At 45.1% G+C, this 16,816-nt stretch overlaps 2 protein-coding genes across 7 annotated transcripts in view; one reads left to right on the top strand and one right to left on the bottom strand.

Moving 5' to 3' along the window:
- The window catches only part of ZNRF1 (zinc and ring finger 1), a 99,377-nt gene extending 96,649 nt beyond the window's left edge, over nucleotides 1-2,728 (bottom strand). For all 5 annotated transcript variants that reach the window (XM_049864986.1, XM_049864989.1, XM_049864988.1 and 2 more), the window contains exon 1: nucleotides 1,667-2,728. In XM_049864986.1, the coding sequence (XP_049720943.1) occupies nucleotides 1,667-2,090 (424 nt within the window). In that variant the 5' untranslated portion in view covers nucleotides 2,091-2,728. The remainder of the gene's footprint in view (nucleotides 1-1,666) is intronic.
- A 9,515-nt stretch (nucleotides 2,729-12,243) lies between these two features.
- Nucleotides 12,244-16,816, top strand: part of WDR59 (WD repeat domain 59) — a 109,752-nt gene continuing 105,179 nt past the window's right edge. For both annotated transcript variants that reach the window (XM_049864941.1, XM_049864942.1), the window contains exon 1: nucleotides 12,244-12,402. In XM_049864941.1, coding sequence (XP_049720898.1) covers nucleotides 12,349-12,402 — 54 coding nt within the window. In that variant the 5' untranslated portion in view covers nucleotides 12,244-12,348. The remainder of the gene's footprint in view (nucleotides 12,403-16,816) is intronic.

Genomic DNA, 16,816 nt, shown 5'->3' with positions numbered 1-16,816 from the left:
AGTTTCTAATAAGAGACAAACTCAAGACATTTTATCAAAAAGTGAACTCTTCCTTCCCAGACAAGCCCTTAAAAGATTACATTTGTTCTATGACACACAAAATTATAACTGTGATTTTAGAGAACCTTCATATAGTCTTTTCAGTTGAACTTAAAACTAGACATGGTAGTTCTTTTATAAACTTAACCACGATCATCTCACAAATTTGTCTGACTGCTTCTGGACTAAGTTTTATACGAAAAATTATTAATTTTAAGATACCTAAAGCTGATAAAGTGCCTAAAAGTGCCAAAGCCAGCATGCCTTGCACCCCATTCAGGACAGAGTTTCATGCAGACTGAGTGATACCTGGGAATTAAAATATCATCCCAGCAATTCAAAAGTCACTTTCAAGTGTTACTCTAGATTTGTCATTACCCAATACTATTTCTCTCAAAAAGAACTATTTCACAAATTGAAGTTTATAGAATTGAAAAAAGAGCAAATCCAGGTTACTTCCAGAAAAAAAGGGATCCTAGTTCATACCAGAAGAGTGATCCAACAGATAAATCCTTCCTCAAGTCCCCGAATGGCAGGAACAATCTATCCCTTGAACAATAAATTTTCTCAACTCCCAAGGGTGTCTGAATATGTAACTTCTTCACTCTGACTTGCCAATCAGCAAATAGCGGCCCCACACCCTTTCTGGCCAATTTTCTAGAGGCCTAACCTGGCATCTCAGGTTAGCTGAGCAGACAGACCTGTTTTCCTCCAGCAGCTCCTGCCAGCTCCAGCCCGGGAAATCCCCCTCCAGCCTTTTGCTGGCCTGCCACCAGAAGTTCACAGAATGAATTCCACTGGATTCTCTGAATCTTCCTCTTCTCCTGTCATGTGCCAACAGCCAGGCAAATAAAATCCCACCTTGCCAGGCTCTCTGTTACAAAAAGATGCAGATTCACGGGAACAGCAAGCACTTAGCATGGAGGGGAAGAAAAAGCATGGAGGGATATGAGAGGAACTGAGCAGAGCCTTCTGCATGCAGTACTGTGACCAGAGCCCAGGTCTTGCAAAGGCTCTAGAGGGAGGCTCCTGGCTGGGCCTTTGGTAAAGCAGGCCACACCTGTCTGTGCCAGCAGCTTGCCGGCTGCTCCATTTTCAACGATTCAAACACATCTGCGGCAGGGTAGCCAATTGGGCAGCCCCCTCTCCCAGCAAGGGTGAAAGTACTAATCCAAGCATCACTTGCCCCCAATTATATTTCTTTTCACACTCTTTGTTTGGGAGACACTGCTTGGTCAAATGGATTCCATCTCTGTTAAAGGTGAGGCAGGCACAGTGCTGCAGTGACAGAAAGGAAGCTACCTTCGCCGGCTTAGTAGAAGCCAGACAAGACCTCTACTGAGGATTCTGATAAAGGGACTTCAGGAGGCAGGTTTCACTGAGCCCATCCACGAGCTAACAAACGCCTATAGTCCTAAACGACCCGGCTCCAAGCCTCGCAGAAAGCCTTTTTTCTAGAGGGTGGGGCTCCCATTCATCCCTAGGCATCGGGAACCAAAGGGGAGCAGACAGATCCAGGTCGCGCACTCCGTATCCAAACCTTTGCAAGCGCGTGAAGGTCTGGGGTGCCCCGGCGCGCCCTCCCTTGCGCTCCACCCTCCGAGGCCTCCACCGCCCGCGGACTCACCACTGTGCGAGCTGAACCACCTGGGTGCGATGTGTAGAGGTAGAGCATCCGCCAGCGAGGCTCGGGAGCCCAGGTACAGCATCCCGTCTCTATGGTGACCGCCGCCTGTCTCCTGGTAACCATTGCCATGGGCATAGGTGGAGTCGGACGCGGACCCTCCGCCGCCGGGCGCCCTCTCAGAGTCGCCGGTCCCCCGGGAGGCGGGGGTGTAGAGGCCAAAGGACACCCCTCCGGCTGCGCTGGGGTCCATACCCATGCCCGCCACCGAGCTGACCGAGCGGCTGCGCAGCCCCATGGCCCCGCCGCCCGCCCGGTAGTGCCCAAAGTGGGGCGCCCCTCCCGGCGGGGGCACGGCGCTGTCATCGGTGGAGACCCCCGGGAAGGGGCCTCGGGAGCGGGCCGCCGTGCTCTGCTTGCCCCCCATCCTCGCCCGAGCCCCGATGGGGCGGGAACCTGGAGGCAGAGACCCTCCCCCACGTCTCAGGAGCGGGGGGAGGATTGGGCCAGCATAAAAGGTGAGGGAGTCAAAAAGGAGACCGTGAAGGAAAAAAGGGGGAAAAAAAGAGGAAGAGAAGAAAACCTGCCGGGCGGCAGAGGCAGGCGGGCGGGGATCCCAAACTAAGAATTTAAAACGATCCAAGCCAAACGCATGTTTCCCCTCAAGGTCCAAAGAGGCGCAGTCTGGAGCGGGCTCCGCACGCCACAGGCCGCCCCCGGGCTCCCGAAAGCCCAGGGAGCTGCAGGAAAGGAGGGAGGGAGGCGGCGGGCGAGCCGGCGCAGGGAGGCGCCGGAGGAGGCCGCCCGCCCGGGAGGAGGCGGCAGAGGAGGGCTGGGGGCGCCGGGCGCGTCCCCCCGCCTCAGGACGCCGCAACCATGGACGGCGGCCCGGACCCCTCCAGGCCTCGGACAGGCTGCGGCGCTGGGCGACCAGGCGGGGTTCTGGAAGCCGCGATCGCGTCGCGTCGCGTCGCGTCGCGCTCTCGCTCCAGCCGCCGCCAGCCCCGCCAGCCGCGCCGCCCCGCTTGCTCCCGGGCTGCGCTCGCCGGCGCTCTTCGCCGCCGTGGAGACAATGGAGGGCGTCAGAGCGCAGGCGCGGCCCGCGCCCCCTCCCTCCCCCCTCCCGCCGGCTTAACCCCTTCGCGGCCCCTGGGGCTCCCGGGCTGCTGACGCCCGAGAGATCCCCACGCGCCCCCCCCCCACCCCCCGGCCCGCCGGCCACTGGCCGGCGTGGTCCGAGCCATGGCGGGGTGTCAGGAACAGAAACAAGACGTCTTTTCAAAGCAAACACTCTTTAAGTCCCAGAAAGTGGCTAATTATTAAGTGGGCATCATATATGGGGGGAGGGGTGGCGATGGCTCAAGGCGGTGGAAAGGAAACACAGGGAGGAACGAAAATTGCTCAATCAGACTAGTTGGCTCTGAGGGTCACTAGTCAAGATCCCCTCCGGCAAAAATTTACCCCCACAGCACCCTCTGGTGGATGTGCTGTCCATCCTGTCTGAGCTTCCCCGTCCCCTTTTTCGGCTTTATCGGCACTCCAAAGACTCTCCTAACATCAAGTAGCTTACATTTCAGGCTCCTGGGCTCTGAGGACAGTAGACAGAAACATCCCAGTTTGTGCTTAAACAAATCGGTAGGTTCTTTACATGTACAGTATAAAGTGAAAAGGTATAGATATGGAAATAGAATAATACAGCTAGAAGTGGTTATAGAAACTCCTTAGCTCAAGGCAGGACTCCTGTTTTGTTTGTCATGTATTCCTTATCGCACCACAGGGTCTGGGGCATGGTAGATACTTAACATATATTTGTTGACCAAGCCATCAATTTGCATCTGAAAAACACCTTTCAACCCCCCTCCCGGTGTTTCTCACACATTTACATTCATTTGTTCCTTCCTTAATTCATTCATGGACTATTTTCCACGTGCTCTGTGCTAAGCCAAGTGCTGGCTATAAGCATCAACGAGCCCCTGTCCTAACTGACTTACTCTAAATGTCCCCAGATACCTCCAAACCGAGGACCAGTGTATAAAGATACATCCAAAGGAAAAAAAAAAAAAAGGATTGGCCTGTCACAGATTTGTATTGTCCCAGTGTGACCAGCCAGGAAAGAAACAAGTGAAAGACTATTTGCAAGCATGGAGGTGCTTCTGGGTAAGCTCAAAGCTGTGCTTAAGAAAGTTGTGAGTTCTACATGAGAAATGAAAGTAGGAAGACCCAAAATGTGCCACCTGTAAAAATGACTACCCCAAATCATCTCTAAGTGTCTAAATAAGTTTATGGATACCTAAAATCCAAATGAGTAATCTGAAGAAAACTAATCAAGCTTAATTTTAACTTAATTTCTCCCATAAAGATTATAGCAACAGAAAAAGGGGCCCAGTACTGTGCAAAAAAAAAAAAAAAAATAGTACCTCCCATGATACTGGGTAAATACCCAATAACCGTTGTAGCAATCCAACTAGCTTTCAGTTGAAGGAATATTCAATACTTTTTAGTCTATTTAACACAATATTTAATATTTACTACATGGCAGGAAACCCTGGTGGCTTAATGGTTAAGTGCTATGGCTGCGAACCAAAGGGTTGGCAGTTCAAATCCGCCAGGCACTCCTTGGAAACTCTATGGGGCAGTTCTACTGTGTCCCGTAGGGTCGCCATGAGTCGGAATCAACTCGATGACACTGGGTTTGGTTTTTTTAAAAAAAAATTTTTTTTTTTTTATGTGCCAGGAGCCCTGGTGGTGCAATGGTTAAGCATTCGGCTGCTAACTGAGAGGTTGGCAGTTCTAATTCACTAGCCACTCCTTGGAAACTCTATGGGGCATTTCTTCTCTGTCCTGCGGGGTCACTATAAGTTAGAATCGACTGCACCGCAAGGAGTTTGGTTTTGGGTTATGTGCCAAGATCTACACCAGGTTCTGGGATACAGTGATGAACAAAAGAGATAGAGTCCCTCTTCTTATAGGGCTCCAATGTAAAGGGTGAAGAGCCACTTCACATCCACTAGGATGGCAATAATAAAAAAGACAGATAATAACAAATATTAGCGAGAATATGGAGAAATTGGAACATTTTACATTCTTAATCATCACACTGTGCTGATTAAGAATGTAAAATGTACCGTCACTTTGGAAAACAGTTTGGCAGTTCTCTAAAAAATTAAACATAGAGGAGTTCAGAACTCAAAGTCTAGCAAAAAGACCAGACTTACTGGTCTGACTGAGACTGGAGGAACCCTGGAAGACATGGTCCCTAGGCTCTCTGTTAGCCCAGAACTGAAACCATTCCCAAAGCTAACTCTTCAGACAAAGGTTAGACTGGACTATAAGACATAAAATGATACTTGTGAAGAGAAAGCTTCTTAGATAAAGCAAATAATAATTAAAAAAAAACAACTAAATGGGTAGCTCCTGTCTGGAGGCAAGATGTGAAGACAAAAAGGGACAGGGGAAATCTGAGGTGGAATGGAGGTATGTGCTGTCACGTTATAGGAAGTGCAACTAGGGTCACATAACAATGTGTGTATAAATTTTTGTATGAGAAACTAACTTGAACTGTAAACTTTCACTTAAGGCACAATTAAAAAAAAATAATTCAGCATGGAATTACCGTTAAAAAAATAAATATATAAAACCAGTGCCGTGGACCCAACAATTCTACTCCTAGGTATTTACCCAAAAGGACTGAAAACATATGTTAAAGCAAACGCTTGTACATGAATATTCATTCATAGCAGCATTATAATAGCTAAAGGTGGAAACAATCAAAATGTCCGTTAACTGATGAATGGATAAACAGAATGTGGTATATCCATAAGATAGAGCATTATCCAGCCATGAAAAGGAACAAAGCACTGATTTCTGCTGCGACATGGATGAACCTTGAAAACGTTATGCTGAGTGAAATAAGTCAGTTACAAAAGAACGAATATTGTATGGTTCCACTTATATGAAATATCTAGAATAGGCAAATGTATAGAGACCAAAGTTTATTAGTAGTTACCAAGGGAAAAGAGGGGAAAAGAGGCAGTCATTGCTTTGGGGGCCCTGAGTTTCTGTTAATGGTGATGGAATTATTTGGAAACAGATGGTCACAACATGATGAATGGAATCAATGTTACTGAATCGTACATGTAGAAAATGTTGAATTAGCACGTTTTGTTATATGTATTTTTACCACAATAAAAAAAGGAATGGGGCCACACAGATAGTAGGGGTCCATGTGGATGTACAGCAGACATGCTTGTCAAGGAACCTTCATGTGACAATTTTATTTTTTGTGTATGCTTCCCAACAGGGAAAGAAATATCAGATCTGCTTGACAGCTCTATTTCTTATTGTAAATTAATAGTTCAGCCTTAAGGTTTATATTCTAGCCTACTAGTTATCATAAACCAGTCTCTCCCTCTGGCACCACTGAATGGCTGAACTCCTAAAGGGCAGAGATGAAGTCCCTTCATTCTGGAATGTGATGACGCTAAACTCTAGGTTCCTTTGGGACCCTGAATAGACAGCATTTCTCAGGCAATGCCTTATTACTTCCTTGTGCACATCTTCAAATTTGAGTGTTTCCCCTGAAATGAAAATATTAAAATACAGGACAGTGAGAGGAGAATATTTCTACTAGGAAAGCTCTTCATTCTGCAGCTTATTTCTACACTTTACACCTGAAAGAGAATGATTCTTGCCATAGCAACAGGCCTCAGGTTACTTTCATTTTTGTCATGTGTTGCCAAGAATCCAGTCTGTGATTGGCTCCAAGTTTCAGGGGTGCTCTTTTTCTCCCTTTGCGTAGTTAATGGATCTGAAGAGGATGGAAAGTCATTCTGAATGCTCTCAATGCAAAAATATCAGATACAGAAATGGCCTCAGCTAGATTTGGGATCTCTGCTTTTTTATCTTCATGGTCAACTGATCCTGGGTGTGTTGCTCTTGGCTCTCCTTCAGCCGTGGGACAGGGTTAATAAACCACTGACCCACCTTCCAGAACAGTCAAAAGAAAGCTGATAAAATCCATTTCTACAGCCCTTTGCAAATGCAAGTGCATGACAATTCTGCAAAGCCCTGGTTTTAAACATCTTAGAAAGAATGTGACAACTTCAGGAGTTGAGTGGTTTGGAAAATGGAAGAAATGGTTCATCAGGACTTGTCTACTTCTGGAAAAAGGAGCCCTGGTGGGGCAACGGTTTAGCACTCTGCTACTAACCACAGTGTTCGTCGTTCGAACCCACCAGCCACTCTGCGGGAGAAAGATGTGACAGTCTGCTCCATAAAGATTACAGCCTCGGAAACCCTATGAGGCAGTTCCACTCTGTCCTACAGGGTCGCTATGAGTTGGAATCTACTCATGGCACACAACTCCTGGGAAGCAGTGGGAAACCATGGCCTCCTCTCTGTCTCTGTGAGCCAGAGGGTAGGGAGGTCTTCCCATGCCTTTGGTGGGAGTCCAGAGCACCTCCTTTGAGGGTGGGCAAGTGTCCCCTAGTGAGACATTTCCTAGTGGAAAACTTCCTCCCAGCCCTCTCAGAGCACTTCACATTTTTATCTCTTTACTTGAAAAGAGAAAATTTAAACAGAAAAACCATGGTAATGAGTAACCAAATGCACATAGCAAGGAGGCCAAGCATGTGGGCACGTTCATAAGGGAAATTACCAACGGGGCTCAGGGAAGAGAGCCAAGATTCCCAGCTGTAAAAGGACTAATGGGTCAGCACTTCCTGGAGAAGAGGAAACAAAGGACTAGAAAGATAAAGGATCTTATTCCAACTGGCTGGTTAGCTGCTAAGAGCCCTGGATTTCTGGGTTTGCCTTATACTCTACCTTGCTGTGACATAGCTAGGCAGTGACCTTCTAAAAAGACATTATTTGGTGATAAGGGGCCTGGCCTGGCCAGCAAGTTGTATTCTCTTGACAATGGACCCCAACTGTTTTCAGCTTCTGGTTTAGGCAGGTGTTCACTTATGGATCTCAGAGGTGCGCAACAATGAAGAAGCTCGAGAATTTCTATACCGAACTCCAGAGCCCTCACTCTTTCATGATGACACCGTGGGTGCAGAAAGGAAGGAAGGGCCTGAGGAGACAGTTTGAAAGGTGGTCACTCCCTCTCTCAAATTCTGCTGGCTCCTTTTATCCTTTAAGAAAGAAAACATTGAGACACAGAGATTACTAAGAACTTGAAACCCAAAATACTTTCTGTGCCTGTGAACCATGACAAGCAGATTTTTGAGGACTAGAGAAGTATGAAGTAAGAAGGTGGGAAAGAGCTGCAGGAATTCTCAGGCAAGGGCAGTCCTACTAGATTTGGTGGGAAACCGATTACAAACCTGTACATAAATAGACACAGAGCTTTGGCATTGATATATTCATGCAAGATAAGACTCAAACACCTAAGCAGCATCCTTCATGACCATCTCTTTCTAATTTTCCAGCTTTACTTCTTGTTACATCCTGCCAGACACCCACAGTGTATGACTGTGTGTTAATTACCCATTCAGAAGAGATTTATTGAGCACCTACTACATACCAGGCAATAAGCAAATAAGTACGTGTTGTGTTAGGTGAATTGATTTATTCATTTATTCCCATGTGATGGCATAAGCATGATAAGCATGCATAGAAAATATTCTTTGTTTTTCCTCTTTCCTGTCCCTGGGCTTGGCTTACAGGCTTTCCCCTTCCTGGTTCTCTGAGCTGAGGCCTTCTCTCTAGAGCAGTCCGTGGCCTTTTGTGACAGAGCGTTGAGAGGAAATAAGGAGGCAGGAAGAGAGGCCTTTAGAGGAAGGTGGAAGCTAGAGCTTTAAAAATGTTTTAATTAAATTTTTATTTTAATTAATTAAAAAAATAATTTTCAGCTTTTTTAAGGGCTGTAGTGTGTGGAAAAAAAAAACTATAATTTTTTTTTTTTTTTTAATAGTGTGTGAAAAAGGAGCCCTGGTGGTGCAATAGTCAAGTGCTTGGCTGTTAACCAAAAGGTAGGTAATTCAAATCCAGCAGCCACCTCTGAGGAAGAAGAAGATGCGGCAGTCTGCTTCCGTAAAGATTGCAGCCTAGGAAACGCTATGGGGCAGTCCTGTGGGGTTGCTATGAGTTGGAATCAACTTGTGGGCAATGAGTTTTTTTGTTTGTGTTTTAGCGTGTGGGAATGTCTGATGCATGGATGATAAAAAAAGGAAAGAGGATTTTAAGGAGAATGATTGGTGATTGTGGATTCCCTTCCCGGTATGAAGAATTACAAGTAAAGACCTTAAATAGTTTTTAAATTACTCTTGATTACACAGGAGGTGACCTTTTAACTTAGACTGCACTCTGGGATTATGACTTTATGTGTTTTTTTCACTCATTCATTGAAGGTACCATGCAAGGCTGAACAAATAGGACCTGGTCTCTATCCTTCTGAAGCTCAAAAATATTATACAAATACTGATTTGCAAATCATGATGTGTATTTCGAACGAAAGAAACACAGTGCTATGAGAGTTAACTGGGGGAACTGCTTTATGTCTTTGGAACACACGCTTCTCTTCACATTTCAGGGTCTTTATGTTGAAATACTTTCCACACGCTATCAAAATTCTAATATACACTGTAAAGCTCAAACGTCACCTCCTTCAGGAAGGCATTTCAGGGTCTGCATTTAGGCTAGTCTCCCCTAGCACGTTGCTTGTAAGTCTATCATAAAATAAAATTTGTTCTGCCAAGTGTGTAACTGTTACAGGGTAACTAACTGTCCCGGTTTTCCTGGGACTGAAGGGCTTCCTGGGATGTTAGACTTTCAGTGCTAAAACCAGGAAAGTTCTGGATAATTTGGGTGAGTTGATCATTCTCACCTTTTGACAAGTCTAACTTCCCCATTACATCCAACACTCCACAAGAGAGAAGGGACCACATTTTCTTATCTCTATCCATGCATGCAGTGTAGGAGCCCTGGTGGTGCAATGATTAAGCACTTGCTACTATAGGGTTGCTATGAGTTGGAATTGACTCAACAGCACTGGGTGTTGTTTTACTAACCAAAAGGTCAGTGGTTCAAACCTACCCAGTGGCTCTGCAGGAGAAAGACCTGGTAATCTGCTCCTGTAAAGACTAAAGCCTAGAAAACCGTATGGGGCAGTTTTACTCTGTCATATGGGGTTGCTGGCACCTAACAACAACATCCATGCATTAATTAGCATATAGAAATAGCGGTAATATTAACAACAAAAATAGTTTATACTTGAGCATTTCCTATATTCCAGGCCCCGTGCTAAGCTCCATAACCAAATGAAGTAAATCATCTCTCCCTTCTATAAGGAAATAGACTAAACCAGCCAGTTTATCCAGGATTTGAAAGGGTGGGACTGAAGAGGGGAACATAATTACCACCCACTTTATGCTCTAGCACAGCTGTTCTCACAATTTTTGTACTCAGGACCCATTTACACTCTTAAAAATGTGACACAGCTCACAGCAGGGGATGGGTCTTAAAAATTATGGAGGATGTCTCCAAAAAAGTTTATATGGGTTATATTTATCCAAGGCATCCTGGTGGCACAGTGGTTAAGAGCTCGACTGCTAACCAAGAGTCCATAGTTCGAATCTACCAGCCACCCCTTGGAAACCATCCATAGTCACTGTATTAGAAATTAAAACTGAGGATTAAAAAAATGTATTATTCCATTTAAACATTAATTTTAATTATCATAAATGACACATTTTTTATGAAAAATATATTTTCCAAAATAAAAAAATTAGCAAAAAGAGTGAATTTGTCACTTTAATGTCTTAATAGTAAACAGCGGGATTCACACATCTGCTTCTATATTCAATCTGTTGCAAAACACATCACATAGTCTATGGAAAACTTCACTGTACACTGGTGAGAAATTCAAGCCGGATTCAGAAGAGGACATGGAACAAGGGATATCATTGCTGACGTCAGATGGATCATGGCTGAAAACAGAGAATACCAGTAAGATGTTTACCTTTTTATTGACTATGCAAAGGAATTTGATTGTGTGAATCTTAACAAACTATGGGTAACATGACAAAGAATGGGAATTTCAGAACACTTAATTGTGGCAATGATAAACCTGTACATAGACCAAGAGGCAGTCCTTCAAACAGAACAAGGGGATACTGCATGGTTTAAAATCAGGAAAAGTGTGTGTCAGGGTTGTATCTTTTCACTATACTTACTCAGTCTTTATGCTGAGCAAATAATTGGAGAAGCTGGACCATATGAAGAAGAACTCAGAATCAGGATTGGAGGAAGACTCATTAACAACCTATAATATGCAGATGACACAGCCTTGCTTGCTGAAAGTTAAGAGGACTTGGAAGACTTATTGACAAAGGTCAAAGACTACAGCATTCAGTATGGATGACACCTTAAATTAAAAAAAAAAAAAACCCTCACAACTGGACCAATAAGCAGCATCATGATATATGGAGAAAAGATTCGAATTGTCAGGAATTTCTTTTTACTTGGATCCACAATTGACACTCATAGAAGCAGCAGTCAAGAAATCAAACGACTTATTGCATTGGACAAATGTGCTGCAAATGACCTCTTTAAAATGTTAAAAAGCAAATATGTCATTTTAAGGACTGAGGTGGCTTGACTCAAGCCATAGTGTTTTCAATTGCCTCATATGCATGGGAAAGCTGGACAATGAATGCAGAAGACGGAAGAAGAATTACCTTGAATTACGGTGATGGTGAAGAATATTGAGTGTATACCACGGACTACCAGAAGAAGAACCAAATCTGTCTTGGAAGAAGTACAGCCAGAATGCTCCTTAGAAGCAAGGATGGCAAAACTTCATCTCATGTACTTGGGACATGTTATCAGGAGGGACCAGTTCTTGGAGAAGGACATCATGCTCGGTAAAACAGAGGGTCAACGAAAAAGAGGAAGACCCCCCAACAAGACGGATTGACACAGTGGCTCCAACAATGGCGCATATCAACAATTGCGAGGATGACGCAGGACCGGGCAGTGTTTCCTTCTGCTGCACATAGAGTCACTATGGGTCAGAATCGACTTGACAGCACCTAACAACAACACTGGTGAGAGAATGAGAGCGACAAAGGCAAGTGACTTCTTAGTATGATTATGAACACTGTTTTGGAGACTCCGTGCCTGAAATGATGGCAGAGACCCCCACTGGTCCCTGGACCACACTTCTGGAGCCGTGCTCTGCCTTTAGGGACAGGCCTCAGCGGAAGAAGTAAGCTTTGGTTTGCTTCTATGTGGGTTTTGTTTTGCAGACTGGGCCTGAGCTATCCAGGGGCCACCAGAGAGGGAGATAGAGTAAGCAACGGACCAAACGGACCAAGCCTAACCGCAGAGCGCCTCCTGGTTTACCACAGGCAGACAAACCTTGGACTACTACTCCCAGCAGAGCTCGCGGCAGGGGGCGGGTCCGCAGCCGGGAGGAGAGCAGGTGACCGAAGCTGAGTGATTGACGTGGAATGGGCTGGCCTGTATTTGGCAGGCACAGTGCTTCAATTGGAGAAGACGAGAGGAGGGGGCAGAGCCTACTTTGCGGCCAACCAATGGTTTGAGGTCAGGAGGAGGGGCGGGGGCGGGGACGAAGCGTGGCAGAGCTGATCCGCGGGCTGTGTGGAGCGCTCGGAGCCCCGGAAGGCGGGTCTGTCGGGGGCCCGACGCCGTCCTGGCACCCGGGGCGCTGGGCTGGGGAGATGGCCGCGAGATGGAGCAGCGAAAATGTGGTGGTGGAGTTCCGCGATTCTCAGGTGAGCTGGGGCCCAAATGAAGCTTCTGGGCATGCGCCGTGGTTACCCTCCCCCACGCTGTTGGGCCGTCCTGGGTTTGGCGAGGGGACCCCCAGGCCCGGGCTTGCTGGATGGGCAAAGGAGACCCGAAGCTGTCAGACCCGGGCGGGCGAGGGGAGCCCTGATGGCCGTTGGAGTCAGTTGGGGTGGGCATGGACGGTGTTTCGGTGGTCCCCGTGGGGGCTTGGGGGTGGGGTCCACCTTGGGACACTGAAGAACAGAGGTTGCGCACGAGTGCTGAGGGGCGCCACCCGCGACCGAGGGTGAACTAGGAGGTGCTTGCTGTCCGAGACCGTGGGCCTCACCTAGAGACTTCGGGCAGGTCGCACAACTTGCTCGGCTCTGAGCCTCAGCTGCGTGATTTTAACCCTGTCTGACAGGGCTTGGGAAACCCTGGTGGCATAGTGGTTAAGAGCTACGCCGCTAACCAAAACGTCGGCAGTTCTAACCCACCAGGCTCTCCTTGGAAACTCGGTGGACAGTTCTCTATCCCATAGGGTCGCTGAGTCGGAATCAACTGGATGGCAGTGGGTTTTTTGGTTTGGGACGGGGGTTGAGTAGGGTCACTGGGAGTCCGAATAGACTCGACAGCATTTGGTTTTTTTTTTGTTTGACAGGGTTTGGGGGAGGACTCGATGAAAAACTACATGCAAAGTGCCTATTTCAGCGCCTGGGCTTTCCTAAGTGGTTGCTGATGCTATAATAGTGAAAAATACCTTGTAGTGAACAGGAGTCAGGACCGCTGCATGTATTCTGCCATCACCCTTTTGCTAAGTGACTTATCCACATTTTTTTATTTCTCCTAATTCGTGAAAGTACCAGTGCATAATAAATAGATGTTAGCCCCTTTTCCCAAATGGGAATGCTGAGACTGAGCCCAAGTGACTTGCCAAAGGCCTCCTATAACGTGGCCACCTCAGCATTTGAATGCAGGTGTCTGGCCCCAGAGCCCTTGTTCAGCTCATCACTCTACTTGACCTTCTGGTGGGTCTCTCTGAGCCTGTCATAGAGTTGTTCCACAGTAAATATTATGTCCCTCCTTCCCCAACATCTAGGACAGTGCCTTTTGTGTGCCAGCTTTCAATTACTCATTTATTCAACAAGTGTTTATTGAGCTCCTACCAGGTGCACACTGTGCCAGGCACAGTGTTGATCCTCAGGTGATTTATATTGAATGGAAATCTGGGTTAATGTAAGGGGGTATGTGGTTTCTTTTTTTGCAAATTCCATTTCCTTTTTTGCCCTAAAAATTAATGAGTGGAGGAGCCACCCACTGATTTGCTCTGTGGTGCTCTCTGATATGAAGCCCCCACTGAGAATTTGAGCAGCAGCAGCATTTGGATGAAGGGATCCTGAAGCACTTTGAATGTGTCAGCGCGGTGTCTCTTTGAGGCCTGTTCTCCCAAGGGAGGCACCAGACTCCTAGGGAAAGGAGTCATATTCCTATTACTCTTCTGTTAATTGCTGTCACTGGGGACTAGGACAGAACAGAATCATGCATTGTGCTTCAGAGCCTGCTAATTTGGAAGCTACTAATCCGAAAGCCCTCTAATTCTCACAGAAACCCAGGTAGTCTCACCCCTACTTTACAGAGATGTAATTGAGGAGACCTGCAGAGAGGGTGCTGACACATATATTGGAATGCTATGGAGTAGCGTCAAATAATTAAACCTAAACAGCAGTTGTCATAGGAAGGGAACAAAGTAAATTCCACAGTTTAACTGCCTTGTGGGAGTTTCAGTTTTTCTTTCTAATTTTTCTGTTCAGGTGGAAGAGTACCTCTTAGAGTAAATTAGCATGGTTTTGTGTTTGATTCTGGCGATAATTGAGAGGTGGGGTTTGAACGTGTTTTATTAATTATGCCATTAACATAGAAAGGAAAAGTTAAAAATCTTCCTGTTGCCTTTCTGAAAAGGAATGCCAAAACACCCCGCATCTTTTAAAAAAAATTTTAAATTTTTTTTTAGAATTTTCAGAGAAAACCCCCAGCCTGAAAGGTGAAACTCATTTTTATAGTTTTTACAAATGTCATTTGTTTTATAAAACAAGGCCTTGCGATATTACTGCCACCAGCAGTCAAGAACCTGTGCTGCATGTTGACTGTTCTGAGGTGGTCCTGGAATCATTGGATCAATAAGTGTTAGGACTATAAGAAAACTTAGAAATAATCTTCTAGGGTGACATCATGCAATAGAACTTTCTGTGATGATGGAAATGTTGTTATTAAGCACCTGAAATAGGGCTAGTGGACTGAGACATTGTATTTTTAATTTAATTAAAATTTAAGTAATTGCCATTTAAATCTCCACTTGTGGCTAGTGGCTATGGTATTGGGAAGTACAGGGTATTGAGAAAAGTGCAGGTTAAAATAGTTCCGACTCTCAAGGAGAGGTATGATGGCAGACTATGCAGCTAGGAAGTCTCTAACTCGACAGTCCCCTATACATCAGTCAGTTGTACTTTGGGGGCTTTCATGTTGTTGTGATGCTGGAAGCTATGCCTCCAGTATTCAAATGCCAGCAGGGTCACCTATGGTGGACAGGTTTCAGCTGAGTTTCCAGACTAAGACAGACTAGGAAGAAGGACTTGGTGGTCTACTTCTAAAAAAACTTAGCCAGTGAAAACCTTATGAATAGCAGCGGAACATTGCCTGAGATAGTGCTAGAAGATGAGCCCCTCAGGGTGGAAGACACTCAAAATATGGCTGGGCAAGAGCTGCCTCCTCAAAGTAGAGCAACCTTAATGATGTGGATGGAGTCAAGCTTTCTGGACCTTCATCCACGGATACGGCACTACTGAAAATGAGAAGAAACAGCTGCAGACATTCATTAATAATAGGAACATGGAATATACGAAGTATAAATCTAGGGAAATTAGAAATTGTGAAAAATGAAGTGGGACGCATAAACATCAATATCCTAGGCGTTAGTGAGCTGAAATGGACTGGAATTGTCTATTTTGAATCAGACTATCATAGGGTCTACTATGCCGGGAATGACAGATTGAAGAGGAATGGCATTGTGTTCATCAAAAAGAACATTTCAAGATCTATCCTGAAGCACAACGCTGTCAGTGATAGGATAATATCCATACATCTACAAGGAAGACCAATTAATACGACTATTATTCAAGTTTATGCATTAGCCGCTAAGGCTAAAGATGAGGAAATCGAACATTTCTACCAACTTTTGCAGTCTAAAATTGATCAAACGTGCAATCAAGATGCATTGATAATTACTGGTGATTAGAATGCGAAAGCCAGAAACAATGAAGAAGGACTGGTAGTCTGGAAATATGGCCTTGGTGATAGAAATGATGCTGGAGTTCGAATGATAGAATTTTGCAAGATCAACAACTTCTTCTTTGCAAATACCTAAAATTTTCAACAACATAAATGGGGACTATACACTTACCAGGTGGAATACACAGGGATCAGATTGACTACATCTGTGGAAAGAGACGATGGAAAAACTCAATATCATCACCAGAACAAGGCGAGGAGCTGACAGTGGAACAGACCATCAGCTGCTCATATGCAAGTTCAAGTTGAAGTTGAAGAAAATGAGACTAAGTCCACGAGAGCCAAAGTAGACCTTGAGTATATCACACCTGAATTTAGAGACCATCTCAAGAATAGATTTAAAAAAAAAAATTTATTGTGCTTTAAGTGAAAGTTTACAAATCAAGTAAGTCTCTCATACAAAAATTTATATATACCTTGCAAATGTTTTTTTAGAAAGTTGATCTCTCTGGGAAGAATGCCTAATACATCTTCATAGGACTATCTTTCCAACCCTGATTCAATGTAAAGGGACGGGATGCCTCTGTCAACAAAACAAAATCTAGGGTTTTTTTATTCGAAATGACTATGAAAGAAATCAACCCTTCCTCTTTCAGTTGCAGCTGAATTAGAAAGAGCTGTTCTAAAAAATGAAAGCACTTTGCCTGTTCATTCTTCCAGAGGATGCAAAGTGGGAACAGCCGAATCAATGCAAATCAGAGCCAGGTCAGCTTCCCTAATATCAGTTTGTCACCAGCTTGAACAAAGACTATAATACATGTGTTATCAGATTTCATAGCATAAAGCCACAAATTGAGATCCACTGATATAAAAAGGATCACACCCTGTCAAATGACAAGATCCAATCTCTTTAGAGACAGACACTGCTGCAAAGGCTGTTTTTGAACCATCCTCGTCTAACACTAAAGGTTATCTGTTGGATGCTCGCTTCACACTCTCAACACAATGGGTGTTTCTCAGGAAGTCTCCCCCTTTAAAATGAAAACATCCTCACTTCCCCACAAACTAAAACAGGTATCACTAGGTAAATCACTTAATCTTTCGAAGTTTCAGGTTCCTCATTTGTAAAATAAG

The sequence above is a fragment of the Elephas maximus genome, chromosome 21 (genome assembly GCF_024166365.1).
Source record: "Elephas maximus indicus isolate mEleMax1 chromosome 21, mEleMax1 primary haplotype, whole genome shotgun sequence".
NCBI lineage: Eukaryota > Metazoa > Chordata > Mammalia > Proboscidea > Elephantidae > Elephas > Elephas maximus.
Note: the sequence above shows the minus strand (reverse complement) of the source record. Positions and strands in the feature narration are given on the sequence as shown.